Source organism: Botryllus schlosseri, chromosome 13 (assembly GCF_051294905.1).
Source record: "Botryllus schlosseri isolate E-star chromosome 13, Bs_hap1, whole genome shotgun sequence".
Taxonomy (NCBI): Eukaryota; Metazoa; Chordata; class Ascidiacea; order Stolidobranchia; family Styelidae; genus Botryllus; species Botryllus schlosseri.
In genome coordinates, this window is record NC_137248.1 from 5,211,513 (window position 1) to 5,225,241 (window position 13,729).

At 41.0% G+C, this 13,729-nt stretch overlaps 1 protein-coding gene across 5 annotated transcripts in view; it reads left to right on the forward strand.

Annotated features, from left to right (window-relative positions):
- Positions 1-13,519, forward strand: part of LOC145454353 (ERC protein 2-like) — a 39,028-nt gene extending 25,509 nt beyond the window's left edge. For 4 of the 5 annotated variants that reach the window (XM_080332353.1, XM_080332355.1, XM_080332357.1 and 1 more), the window contains 14 exons: positions 368-535; positions 3,019-3,186; positions 4,122-4,259; positions 5,032-5,172; positions 5,926-6,066; positions 6,233-6,259; positions 7,397-7,489; positions 7,596-7,696; positions 7,886-7,991; positions 8,657-8,949; positions 9,625-9,772; positions 9,838-9,987; positions 10,096-10,159; positions 13,064-13,519. In XM_080332353.1, coding sequence (XP_080188479.1) covers positions 368-535; positions 3,019-3,186; positions 4,122-4,259; positions 5,032-5,172; positions 5,926-6,066; positions 6,233-6,259; positions 7,397-7,489; positions 7,596-7,696; positions 7,886-7,991; positions 8,657-8,949; positions 9,625-9,772; positions 9,838-9,987; positions 10,096-10,119 — 1,698 coding nt within the window. In that variant the 3' untranslated portion in view covers positions 10,120-10,159; positions 13,064-13,519. The remainder of the gene's footprint in view (positions 1-367; positions 536-3,018; positions 3,187-4,121; positions 4,260-5,031; positions 5,173-5,925; positions 6,067-6,232; positions 6,260-7,396; positions 7,490-7,595; positions 7,697-7,885; positions 7,992-8,656; positions 8,950-9,624; positions 9,773-9,837; positions 9,988-10,095; positions 10,160-13,063) is intronic. The other variant, XM_080332354.1, reaches the window with a different exon arrangement.
- The last annotated feature ends 210 nt before the right edge of the window (positions 13,520-13,729 follow it).

Below are 13,729 nucleotides of genomic sequence, written 5' to 3' on the forward strand. Positions count from 1 at the left end.
ACAAATGCCATCAGTTTATATGTTATTTTTTGCAAGTTTTCAGTGGATGTGTGTTGGGCATGATTTTACGGAATGTCATGATTAAACCCGTCCTGCGATAGGTTATCGTAATGATATCCATAAATAATTACTATTGGTTGATCCCAAATGCGGGATATAGCTAGAAGAAAGTGGTTGTGTGAAGGAAATTTTATTGACAAATAAGCGTCCTCTGGCAATCATGGTTCTAAATTTAAAGATGGTGCCACAATGTTAGCGTTGCGATCATTTCTTTTAATCCAAAACTGACCAAGAAGAAGTGCGTTATGTTGTGAGAAGAGTCATCAAAGTCAACGCAGCGATAACACTGTTATAATCAATTGATTAGATCGAGCAGTTGAAATGCGATTTGCAAAAGAAAGACACGATGCTCGCCACCATGCAGACCAAACTGGACACTCTGAATAACCAGCAATCGGACAGCCGCCAGCACATTGACGTATTGAAAGAATCCCTGGCCGCCAAGGAACAACGCACCACTGTTTTGCAAGCGGAGGTTGGTAATATAATGCATTTCCCATCGCTACCTACGTAAACTTATTACCTTGCTTGTATAGAGGCAATAACGATCATTTCTATCGATATTGAATAATGTTACTCAAATCAGGTAATAAAGTCACTTATACAAATGAATCATAGCAGGTTGAATAATAAATTAGAGTCATCAATATTCCCGATGCTAATTGTGCTGAGTTGTTTTGATTGCCAGCCCTCAATAAGGAAATAAGCCAACTTGAGCTAGTCAATCACATGATCAGCATTACCTTTAATTTTTAGGAGAATTTAATAATTAATTTTAAGAGAATTAGTGTTCCAACAACCTCTATCTTGCACAGACTATTTTTGGCTGCGGTAAATACTGTAACTGACTAGAGATCACATAGAAAAAGCCTGATGCTTCTAAAATTTAATGGAAGATCATAATGAACCCAATGTCTGATGATTTGGCAGCAAAAACGTCTTGTAATAGTGCTGTTTGCGTTTCATTTGAATCCGATTTGACCCGTCCCGTGAATTCCAGTTCTTTGAAAACAGAGGTTGAACCAAATCAGATGTTATTACTCAATATTGCGACTGCCTTGTCAAGTAGCTGGTGTAATTTGCGTCAGACCTGTCAATTTTATTATGTGGTAACTTTGAGAAATAGTTTGAAACTTCCCTCGCATTTAGTCTCACCTATAACCCGTTTCAACTTTAGATATTTTGAAATGCCTATACATGAGAAACAGAATAGCTATTAGTGTCTTGTAGATCCTATGTTCCTATTATGAAAGAATGGAAAAGAAATCCTTGACTGGAGTAATTCAAGTGTGGGAAGCTCAGTAAATAGAAGCACCTGTCTGCAAAATTGTCTGAAGGTGTGTCATGTCATTTTTCATCATGCACAAATCGTCTTAAACCAGCGCAGGTATAAATAAACGATCAATAGAAAATGACGAACTGATTAGAATATGGAACTGTGATTGATGATAGCATAAATTAATTTCCTTGAAATTTGGTCCACTTTGCATTCGACAATCTGCACAAAGCTCCTTCCGGATTTCGATTAGGAGCTGGCTGCATTGCCAGATGTAGACTATTATCGGGCGGTATTGAAGTGCAACCTCATTCTTGCATCGTAAATTGTCGGATGTAATGACACCTTAGATAATGACCCTCGTAACTCAAAATGTCTGCGACACTGAATTTCGATGGTGCTTGTAATTGATGTCTGCATGATGCCAAATATACCTTTCTGGCGGTCTTGTATGCATGAAATGCAAGCATCTGTTTGCATACTAATCGTATGTTAAAAGATTCTTGGAGTTACAGAGCTTCAATATACAATTGAATAGTATCTTCTTGAAATACACCTGAAAATTTTCGACTGACACTTGTCAGGGGTAATTGTCAGTAACTGCTAAGTGGTCGATTACCTCTGACGAGTGTCAGCTGAATCATATATTCAGGTTCATTTCATTATGAATATATTTTTACATAACTCAATTGTGAATCATGTGTTCGTGCACAAACACACACAAGCTTTCCAAAGGAGAGGTTGACAATTAGAATTATAGCTACACATTTTTTTCAAATTAGCTTACAATAAGAATTACAAACGCTTATTTTTTTCCAAATTGGATTAGAATTTAAAATTACAGTCAGTTCATATCAAAGCAGTTTATTCTCGTTGATGCATGCGAACAATTTTCCTGTAGCATTTTGAGAAAAAGCAGAAATTAGATTACAATTTAAATTAGATCATAGAATCTTTTCACAAATTCGATTATAACTAGATTACTGGCATTTCGCTCCAATTAGCAGGACTTTTTTTTTACCTAGTAAAAACGGAAGATTTTGACCTGAAAAATCAAAAGTTTAACGTTTTTTTAGCTTAAAAAACCTAATTTCAACAAAATTTAGCCCTCGTCTATGTAAATTAGGGGTTTTCGCACATAACGGTAGAATTGTACTGGTAATCTTCATTTCTGGTGGGAACTGTCTGTCCTTGCGAAGTAGTTTGGCCTTAAAAAAGTTTTGACTTTGAAACTGACAAATTTTTACATGAAAAAATGAAATACTGACCTATAAAAGTAGGCTACAAGATGTCAAATGTCAAAGGATAAGTTCACCGACAGTGCAAACATCTACGATACAAACGAAATGCAGGTTGCAAAATAATTTTGACTTCTAAACAATTTTGACAATTTTTTTGACGATTTTTTGACCTAACGCTACACTTTTAACAAAATCTTGACTTATTTTGACATCACATGACATGTCAAAATGAAATCTCACTACTAATTAGATAACTAGTTGTCCTGGTCTGTTCCAAAGGTATCGTGTCGCCTTTACGCCGCATTGAATTCACCGTCGTCACGCGCATTGTGTTAACTCGCGACTATCGGCTCGCGCAAAGGAAGTCACAAGACGTCCAACTAAGCAATATATATATATGCGACCATCTGAGAATTGAATTTGCCGAGTCGTCATTCGCAGGTGGACTCCTTGAGAACGCGACTCGACGAAAAGCAGCAGGTTCTCGACAGAAAGCAAGAGCAGCTGTCGGTGTTGCAAGAGGAACGCAGCGCCAACGGCGGCGAGCTGGCACATCTTCAAGACACTCTGGAAGTTAAAAACCGGAAGATTGTGATTTTACATAAAAAGGTACGCGTGTCGTGCAATTGCTGTAACACAGTGGAACTTAACCCTTTTTTGAGCGCCTTATTGCCATTTGGTCTACTTGATGCCTGAAAAGTTACCTAATAACTGAAAAAGACACCACTATTGCTTATAACCTGTAGCGAGTGTTAATAAGGAAAGATCTTACAAAGGACGATGTAGTTTTCTAGTTACCTTGTTTTAGTTTGTAATGTGTTATATAATATATATATAGGCAATAATAGTTGTGGTGACCCGCGATTATGCAACGAAATACTATTATCGGAGTAGCTCCTTTGCACAGTACTTTGTCTCCTTATCATCACTGTGTCATTCTCTTCTCTTCGGTTTTATGTTGCTTAAAGCTACATCAGTTACCTTTACTTTGACCAGCTATTGTTAGTTTACGACATGAGTTGTTATTGATGGTCACTACTCATTCGCGATACGAGAGATTGGATTTTAGTCCTCTGCGTTATTGTGAAATTGCAAAGAGAAATACATTGTCATAGAAGTGAATGTATAGTTTCAATCTCGGTGCCTGGCTACACGTGAATTCACCGATTGTTCGCATTCCCGGTTAACATATCGACGTGAAGTACTTCCTGTCGAATGTTATCCGGAACCGCAGCTCCGCTCTGATCTTGCAAATGGGCTTTTCTCAAATCGACGCGCGTGACACGAAACCGAGCTCGCGTCGGAAATAGATTCCGAAACGTCACACGGCTAGGTTTTAAAGGAAACGGACGTGTCAAGTCCGGCATTCTGCTAAGATTTTTAACCGCGTACAGGTTTAATTTATCGGAGTATATCGAACACTTTTAAAAAATGCCTTTTGTCAACAAAGTCAAAAAGAGGGTAAGATTTTCGACGTTTATCTATCCGTTTGTTGCGATATTTCGCGTGATTCTCCGATAATTTACTATTACTACTCCATTCAGATCGAGAGCCTCGCTGAGGCAGTAAGAGAGAAGGACAGGCAACTGGAAATTATCAGACAGCGAATGCAAGATATTCAGAAGGATTCGCACAGCAGCGAAACTGCGCTTAGCACGATGGAGGAAGCTTTGACGCAAAAGGTAATTTTTTGCGTTTACCAAACTTTCCAATGCAGTCATTTTCCAGTTGGAAACCATCGGATCGGTGGTCTTGAACCGTTGACTCTTATGGCGACTTATGGCTACTTCACATTTGCTAGGCACACGTGTGAATGTGTTGCTAAGTTGAAATCGAATGCTGTGCTGCCGAATAGAAGCTGCACATGAATTAGGAGCGCTTGTTAGTATCTTTCTCCATGTATTTTTATTCCATTCACTTGTTACGTTGAAGTCATCAGTTGCATAATGATGATAATGTTGAAAACTTAGACCTGTGAAGTCAGGCTTCTAATATAGTGCTGAATGTGAATTCGTATGTCAGACGCATGGTAGGTTGTTCCAAGTGACATGTTTGTCCTTGGTAATAGTTCATGTTACTGGTACTAGATCTCTTGACTATGACAATAGCAGAAGCAGGTTGAAATCATGAACTTGTAAAATACTGAGTAAAAAAACACTCTCTTCCGGCATAGCTGTAGAGAATCTTTTGCGAAATTGACTTCAGAGGATGTGTATAGTGAGTGAACACATTCAAAAATGCTGCGATTCAACTGATAGTAGCTTTAAAATGTAGCTTTTCCCCTAATAGAGCCTTATGCCACGAAAAATCCCCATGACTTCCTTCAGAAAGCCATTTGAGGTCTGGTATTAAAAGATATACTGAAAAGATACAACACCATTGCTTGGAATTACGTGTGATCCATCTACTGTTTGTAGTGACTTCCATGTTTTATGTCTTCGCTTGCCTTGGCAGGAGAAATTGATTAAAAAGCTGCAAGCGCAACTCAAGACTGGAGAGGAGAAATGGAAGAGCGACCTCGGGAGATACGAACAAGAACAGAAAAACTTGATTGTGTCGTGCAACTCGATGAAGCAGGAATTATCGGAGAAAGAGGTACGTTATCGTGTGTCATCATTTAATACGATTCCAAGGATAACTACTTACAGAGTCCGTCAGCAGCTACGGGATAATACATTTTACTAACTTATCCTTTGTTTTGTTCGTGATACGGTGGTGGCCCTGCATGTACGTTATGAGATATACAAGAGACTAAGTTGCTAATGGCACACTTCGACTTGTTACATCAAATTTGGGTGTCCACGGATATGATTGTTTTTGAACTACACCAACTGAACAATACTAAAGGAAGTGGAAGCTGTGAAGTATTAATTTTTCTCATAACTGATATCATTTAGCAGTGCGCAGTTTATGGATGAAATGAGACGTACTACATTTGTAGCGTTGGACCCATTGAGTGAGAAGTTATATCATTTGTGGACACAGATAGTCTCTGTGTTATGTTCTTTGAGCATTTTGGCATTTTCGCCTATGTCTATAGCAAGTTGGTGGTGCACTTTTTCTTTGAAGATACTGCAATTCATGTTCACTTTTCCTCCTGCTGGAAATTTGGTGTTGATGACTCAAACTTTTTGCTAGTGACGACTAGAGTGAAGACGCAATATTGCGTCAGAACCGTATTAATGTGGCATATTCTTGATAAAAATGTCAAGTTTTGGTAGAATGTAGGCTTAGTGGAGAATACTAGCATTTTCCCTTGAATTCAGCATTGTATCTTGGGCTTGATAAAACTGTCTTGACTTAATTGGAATGTGGCGACCCTAAATCGAATCTTTTACACATTACCAGACCAGCCTTTCGGACATGAAAGAGCATGCATCGGCGTTAGCGTCGGCCGGTTTGAAGAAGGACTCACAAATTAAACAGATGGACATCAGCATGCAGCAGCTGAAAGAGAAATTATCACATAATGAAACGCAACTTCACAAGGTAGGCTGTGTCAAGTATGTTCGCAACAGATATAGAAATGTTGCAATATGTTGTGCATCGTATTTTTGTCATTGTCACTGTTCAACTCGACTCGTACACACTGTTACCAGCACTGTGAAAATTATCTGTGCACTGTATCATTTACATGTTCGGCAATTTGTCTCAGGTTGAGGATGACCTCAAAAGTTCAGTCGTAAGTGTTGTTCAGTGCTTGGCGGATTCTAGCTGCGCTAGGCTTCGAGATTTGCATGCTCGCGATTCCAGCTTGGCGTGGTGTGCCGTGTATAACGCTTCTTGTTATTGTATTTGCATGTTTATTTTGAAGAACAAAATCAGTTTGAATTTTGCTGATCTAGTTGGCTTCGTAGTGTGCCTTTGATTTATAAAGTCTGCTTGCTGATTTGATTGATATTAACGTGCTCAACTTATCACAGCTTAGCCTACGATTGAATAATATGTTCAAGTCCATATTGAAATGAACCCGAATATTTTCGGCTGGTAATCGCCACTCGCCTGCAGCTAGTAGAGAATTGAAAAGAACATTGTATGTCAACATATTTCGGTTTATTTCAATATGAATATATTGTTCAATTGTATATCGAAGCTCTATAGTCTCTCAACAGTCTCTACAACGTAATCATAATCAACCGATATCACCTGCAAACAGCGTGTTTCAGCTGCTCGGCATCCACACTTGAATGCAGTTAATGCATGACATCCTGTAATATATTTAGAATACACGGCGTGATGTTGGAATCAAATTTCCATTATTGATTGCACCACAAGCATTTTTTTCGACCGAATATCCATCGTGCAATGACCAACTAACAACGCTGTCAGTAACTGTCACAGATGAAATTGACGTGTGCTTTTGTACCAGTTACTTGCAAATGAGTATCGAATCCGATGCAAACAGTTTTGTCCCTTCACCAGTGCCTTATGTCAACATCAAGTTGATGTTAAGGGTAGTCACTGTCAGACATTAAAGCCAGCTTTGTAGCAGTTACTTGCAAATCAGTTTCAAATCCTGTACCAACATTATTGTTTCCCGACTGGAGCCTAGTGTCAAGATCATGTTTCGGAGACTAAATTATAACATTATCTTGCAAATCAGTTTCAAATCCAATACGGACTGTTTTTCATTTGACTCATGCTTAATGTTAAAGTCATGTTGATGTTTGGAAATTATCAAACTCATTCCGTGTACTCGGAACTGCCACCGCCTGCTTCGTCGATTGATATACTTGGATTGCCGCACGCTAAAAATAGTCCAGTCACGTGCAAATATCGAAATTAGAAACCGTGTGTTGACGTCACCCCTGTTGCGCAGGCGCAAGCAGAGCTGGAAGTGAACCAACGGAGGTTGACCAACGAAAAGAAATTGGCGGACGCCGAGAAGTTGGCGAAAGACAAAGAAGAGGAGGTGTGGTCATGATTTTAGTCACTCTAGTGTTAATTATCATAATATTTATTTAATATAAAAATAAGTATAAAATTTGTTTATTTTATCGATGAAAATGTGCTTTCAGGTTGCGGAATGTCAAAACAACCTCGACCGTTTGTTGAAGATTTTGACGGAGACAGAAAACGAAAAGCACGAGAAGGACAGGCGTCTCGTCGCTCTGGAAAGGTATGTTTTGTATGGCTGTATACAAATAGCATACTATATAGTTGCATAGTAGCCACATCCGATCGACTGCTAAAATCATGAGACAAAATCTTCTAAAAGCTCTGCAGCCCGTTATTTGCCATTTCATCTTTGCAATGTCGTTGCGTCTGAAGCTATTACGTGCCTGTTGTGACGGTTATTTCTATGCAGGCAAGTGAAAGACCAACAAGCCAAAATCAAGTCGTTGCAAAATAAGATGGTGGAGGACTCAAAATTGAAGGGCGCCGCGCACACGAAGGACACCGCCCAATTTTTGGTGAGTCACAGTATTAAGCGCCGAGTTGAATGTTCAAATATGTATCTTTTATGCTGCCACAAAGAATATAATGCGAGTTGTACATCGCAAAGATAATTGGTATTTGATCGACCATAACTATTTGATAGCACTTTGAAACAAAGTTGTGGGTTGATCACGATTTGACATATATGTCATTTCCGAAACTTCCAAATAGCCTTGTGCTTTGTTTCGTATGTTGTGATACGACCAATCCAGGTTTGCAGTATTCCACAGTGGAAAACAGTATCAAAACTATAATTCTCGTTGATAAATTGACTTCTGTAGAACTTCTGTACACTTTCGGTACTGAAAAAAATCATCTCGCGATACTCTACTCGAATTGTTAGAACGAATACTAGAATCATTCTTCCCAGTCCTAAATGCAACCAAAATTTCACTCGCGTCAATTTTATAGTACGAGTTTTCGCGCCGTTTATCAACGTGTCGTTGTATTGATGAATCCGAAATGAGTTCCGATAGTTCAAAGTATTATAGTTTGTGATTGGCTTTTGACTCCCGGCACCAATTTTACTGATTTCTCCACATTAAGTGAGACGGCCATTAAAATGACAGTGACTCTGCGCGTATCGCCGATAGCAATTTATCGCTGTTGTTATATTTGTCGCATTTTTAACCGTTTTCAGACGCAGATCAAAGCGCGAGACGAACGTATCGAAGAGCTTGAAGAAGCGCTACGTCAAAGCGTTCTGGACACGGCCGACCGCGAAAGCGTCCTGACGCAGGAGCGCGAAAACGCATGCCAGCTGCGGACCAGGCAAGAAGAGATCGAGAAACAGGTTAAACTTAGTCAAAGCGACCTGGACGACGCGAGGTCAAAGTTTAAGAGCGCCGAAGCGGCGCTTTACGATCGGGAGAAGACGATCCACACTTTGCAGGCCGAGAGGAGGAAGAGAGTGGAAGAGTTGTTTGATATCAAGTAAGCTTCAGCGCAATATCCTGGCAGCGACCGTGCTGAGATTTTCGACGAAATCGAATCCAAACACATTACCAGATGTAATGATTTGAATTGGGTGTAACAGACGATTATTTAGAAACTTGTCTTCAGGCAATCTGAGCCTTGACTCCTTGATTGGCCGTACTGCTAGTACAAACCCAGTAGTACGCTGGTTCCTAATAGGGGCTCTGCGGACCACCTTACTCGTACTGCAAAATTCGCACTAATTTGCAGTTAATATTCATACAATTTTTTTTGTTGGGTGTGGAAATTATGTTTTGATGGTTTCTGTTCTCTATGGTAATGTGTTTCCCTTAGTTACCCTAATTAGGTCGTAGGATATTTCTAATCATGAATCTGCATATGGCTCGTTCAGCCTAAGGATGAAATGTTTACATATATCTTATGCGACACAATGTAACTGAATAATGTCACAGTGCTTGAGCCCGTTGAGAGTTGCATACCCGGCACATCTCGGGCCTGGTCAGGCGGATTTACTATCCGATTTCAGACAGATTGATACTAACCTCTAATGATCGACGCGAGTAATAAAATTTTATTTCCGTAATAACGAAACGAGTCAACTTCTCAAATCGTGACCTCAGAAAGCGCCACAATCCAAGTTGGGGTGGGTTAACCTCCCATTTTGTTCTCCAGGCAAGAAGCGTTGCTCGCGGCCATCAGCGAGAAAGACGCAAACATCGCGCTGCTGGAACTGTCCGGCTCGAAGAAGCGAGCCAACCAGGACGAGGTGCAATCTTTGAAGAAGGAAAAAAACCATCTGGTGTCGCAGTTGAAACAGCAGGTGCGATTCGCGCGCTCTCCCGGCCTTTGAAAATCCGTTTTTCTTATCAAATCAACCGTGTTCAGACGGAAAACCGACTGCAGCTGATGCAAGGCACGTATTTCGAGGGCCAGTCGCAAAGCAGGCAACCCGCCAGCCCGCATCAGAAGAGGCACTCTCACTCGTCGCCAGGCTCGAGTCGGAGAAGTCAGAACGGGCATCACGGCTCCAAGAAGGTGTCAGATGTTAATTTGCATTGATGTTATTCTGAAAATGAACCCTCTCTCTCTTTTCAACTGATGTGTTCGAATGTCTTCTAATCTCGACTTTGTGCCTGTTTTCAGGATGAAGAAGGAATTTGGGCTTGATTCGCCATCTTGAAGCATAGAATCTAAAGATTCAATTTGGGTGAGTGAACCCTAGTACAGGGGCGGGCAACTTCTCCAGTCGGTGGGCCGGATATAGGAAAATTAAGAACTTGGCGGGCCAGATTGCTGAATCGATACATTATTCGCCCCATTTATCCACATATACAAGGAATAAATGGTATTTAATGAATGCATTTTAACGACAGCAATGTAACTTCAAAGCAATTTCAAGGAAATTTCTCATCAATAATGGCGAGGACGATGTGGATTTCAGAACAGCATTGTCATACAGGCACCACCATGTCTGCTTCTCTCTGATGAACCAACACACGCTGCGATTCTTAATTAAGATTTGAAGGCATTCGATACCCCAAATTTACCAAGATATCAATTCATTAGGGTTTAGTACAGGGGTGGGCAAACTTTTGAGCTCGCGGGCCGCATTCAGCATCGGGATCCATTCGCGGGCCGCACTGAATAAAATTGGGATTATAAACCAAAACACAATATTGATACTTGATCATATAGCGACGACATGGAGATAATCTATATGCTTATTTAAAACCAACCAAACATTGCTTTGACGAAATCGTACACGCGTCAGAAGCAGTGGCGAGACTTTACAGGCTGGTCGACCTCAAAAACCAATTTGTCAGAACTATAGGGATGAAAGTCAGTTGTCCTGATTCTTAAAAATGGGATTGAAATTGAAATAGGTGAGCAGCTATCTGTTCATGGATTTGCTAATTCCACTTTTGGGTCGGTTCCAGGACACACAATGCTGGCAGCATCAAAACCATATTACCTTCAACACGCTTCTACTATGTGTAGATAAAAAATATAGATAGCGTTATTTTACGCCAGGGGTGGCCAACATTTTGGCCATTCACGGCCGCATTTCGACTACTTATGTAGCCGACGGCTGCATTCCTGGGCATATTCCTAACGAACGAGCTGGGCGCCGAATAACCATGTTACAATGGCTATGTCTATTTCCGGTGAACTCCGGACTCGTCTATTAAATGATATAGGCTTACCATACGAACCGAAATCACGAGTGCGCACTGGAAATGGGAAGAAAATGTTAATATTCGCGCGAAGCGCGAAAAGTTTTTCAGATTCACTAGTGAATTTCGTCATTAATATCAGTAGTTTGAGATATTACTATCAAACTTTAACCTTTCTCAGCCCATGTGATCAGATTCACCGGTAGAGTTGATGGAGGCGGTGTTTTCCAGAATTTAAGGCAATTTATAAATGATGATGCATATCCGGGTGGGCCAATTGCTGTTAGTCACTTTGTTGCAAGCTGATATTTCTTAACCTCCTATCAGATTGTCGGTATAGAGAGGTGCACACGATTCCGAGTTGGTATTTATATGTGAGGCGCATCATTTCCTCTGCTTTTCGCATCTGTACTGTGGGGCTCTGATGGCAAAGAGCGCTACTATATTAAAATCGAAAAAGAAAGTGAAATTGTATCGCGCGCAGCGCGAAGAAAATCTCAACACTAATTAAAATCTTTCAAGAAATCGGGAGTCAATTCGTAAATTCAAATTGCATGTCGGTGGCCGCCAACACATACTAATTGAATTGCGCGTCCACGGCCGCGGGTTGGCCACCCCTGTTTTACTCATACAGAGAACGAATCTACCTAATACACCCGGGAATCGTTTTCTCCAAGCACAGCACTAAAATTAATAAACGTTGCTGGAGTGGCCAATCTAGAATCACACTCGCGATCCTAATTATATCAATCCCGTTTCGGATTTCTGTGATGTTTAGCAGATCAAACCTTTCAAAATGCATTGGCCTTGAGCGAAGGTCGGGCTGTCGCGCCAGAAATTATACATAAAAATGATATAGGAAGTATTTACCTTAGAATAAACATGGTAAAATATATTAGGAAAAAGTTTAATGATATCCCTGTAGATTTTTAGTCCGCATTATATCAATATTTTCATTAAGTTTCTCGAGACTCTCGCGGGCCGCACAAAACCGTGTTGCGGGCCGCATGCGGCCCGCGGGCCGTAGTTTGCCCACCCCTGGTTTAGTAGGTGACGACATAGCGTGGTTGTTCAACTATGTGGCCTATTTTACATCTATATTGAATTTATGCGGCCCGCGGCCTTTGAAAGTGGCTTCCCACCCGTTTTGAGTTGGCGACCCGACCCCCCTGGCATACGCGGTGTCTTACAGAAGCCCAGAAGTGTGCCGTGCTGCAAGCCGACGGTTACGGAATCAAAAATAAGAAATATCGGCCTGGTGTAAATGACCATTGTAGTCGACAAACACCATGATTACCACAAATGACATTAGGGTTGAGTACATCGTAAATGCCGATAATGCAATAAGTCTTTTGGTTTCGACGAATTTACGCGTAAGCTCCACCCTCGCTCGAGCGCGCATACATGTATATAATGACATGCAGTCACTAAAATTTGACGTGTGTAAGCAAGTAGTGGGGAATCTCGGGGCCGCGGGCCACACTATCATGTAAGACGGAAAACTGTCCGCGGGCCGGACAAAATCCCTTCGCGGGCCGTATGTTGCCCGCCCCTGCCCTAGTACATATTCGACACCGGGTCGCAGCAGCAGGCAGCTGAAAATTTTGATTTTGAACGTGACCATGGCCTAATATTGAATAAATCCAAAACTTTTTCTCTCATAGCAATGCCACTATAGGTTGGATATGAGCCAAAATTGACGTGCAGCGTTTTTTAGGTAACCTAACAATTTTATCAAGTAGCCTGTACTGTAACATCAATCTTGGCTCGTTTTGCACCATACAATTCTACTGTACCATTTTCAGCATTTTGCTCTAAACAGGCAACCAGAATTATCTAATCATCGAGGCCCGATGTAAAGTACTGATATTGTGACGTCATGTCCAAAATATACGCCGTTTTTTACCAACCCCATAATGTATTTGTATCGATTGCAGTATTTCCGCAAAAAGCGTGGTGCTTACAAAGTATAAAGCTGGAGCTCCGCGTCTTGAACCTTCACGAACGCGGGCACCCCGCTGCTGAGAGTGCCGTACTAAAGAGAAGACGCCACGCTACCACACGTATCACGCTGCTGTAAAAAACGAACGCTGTCTCCTTCAATTTTACGCTTCCTTGTTTTTTTTCGTACGTTTCGCTGCAGTATTCCGACTTTCGACTGCCGCGGTGGTTACCCTCTTGCCTTACTGTACATTACCGGCGGCATCATCATTAATTTATTGCAATCATGATTCTTCAGCGCGCTGAGCGGGCCGCGCGTTGCGATGTAACACTTGTCGTCCCATCTTGCACTAATTCATATCCGTTACTTTGTGTATAATCGATGCAATGGCTCGAGTACGACCAAAATGGTATATGTTGTTCGCTTTTGAATATATGTTCGAATGTGTATGCTCGCGGCTGGTGTTTTATGCGTGGAGGGTATTCTAAACATGTTTTTTAGAGGTAAAGACAGTGGTGTATCCAGGGTTAAGGGCTCGGATCCCTTTACAAAATCCTCAAATTGAAGTTTCTGTAGTGCAGTGGTTCCCAGCAATGCATGCGACTCTGATTGACCTCTAAATATGCCACAAAAATATAATAGACGACAGTTTTTTTCGCTA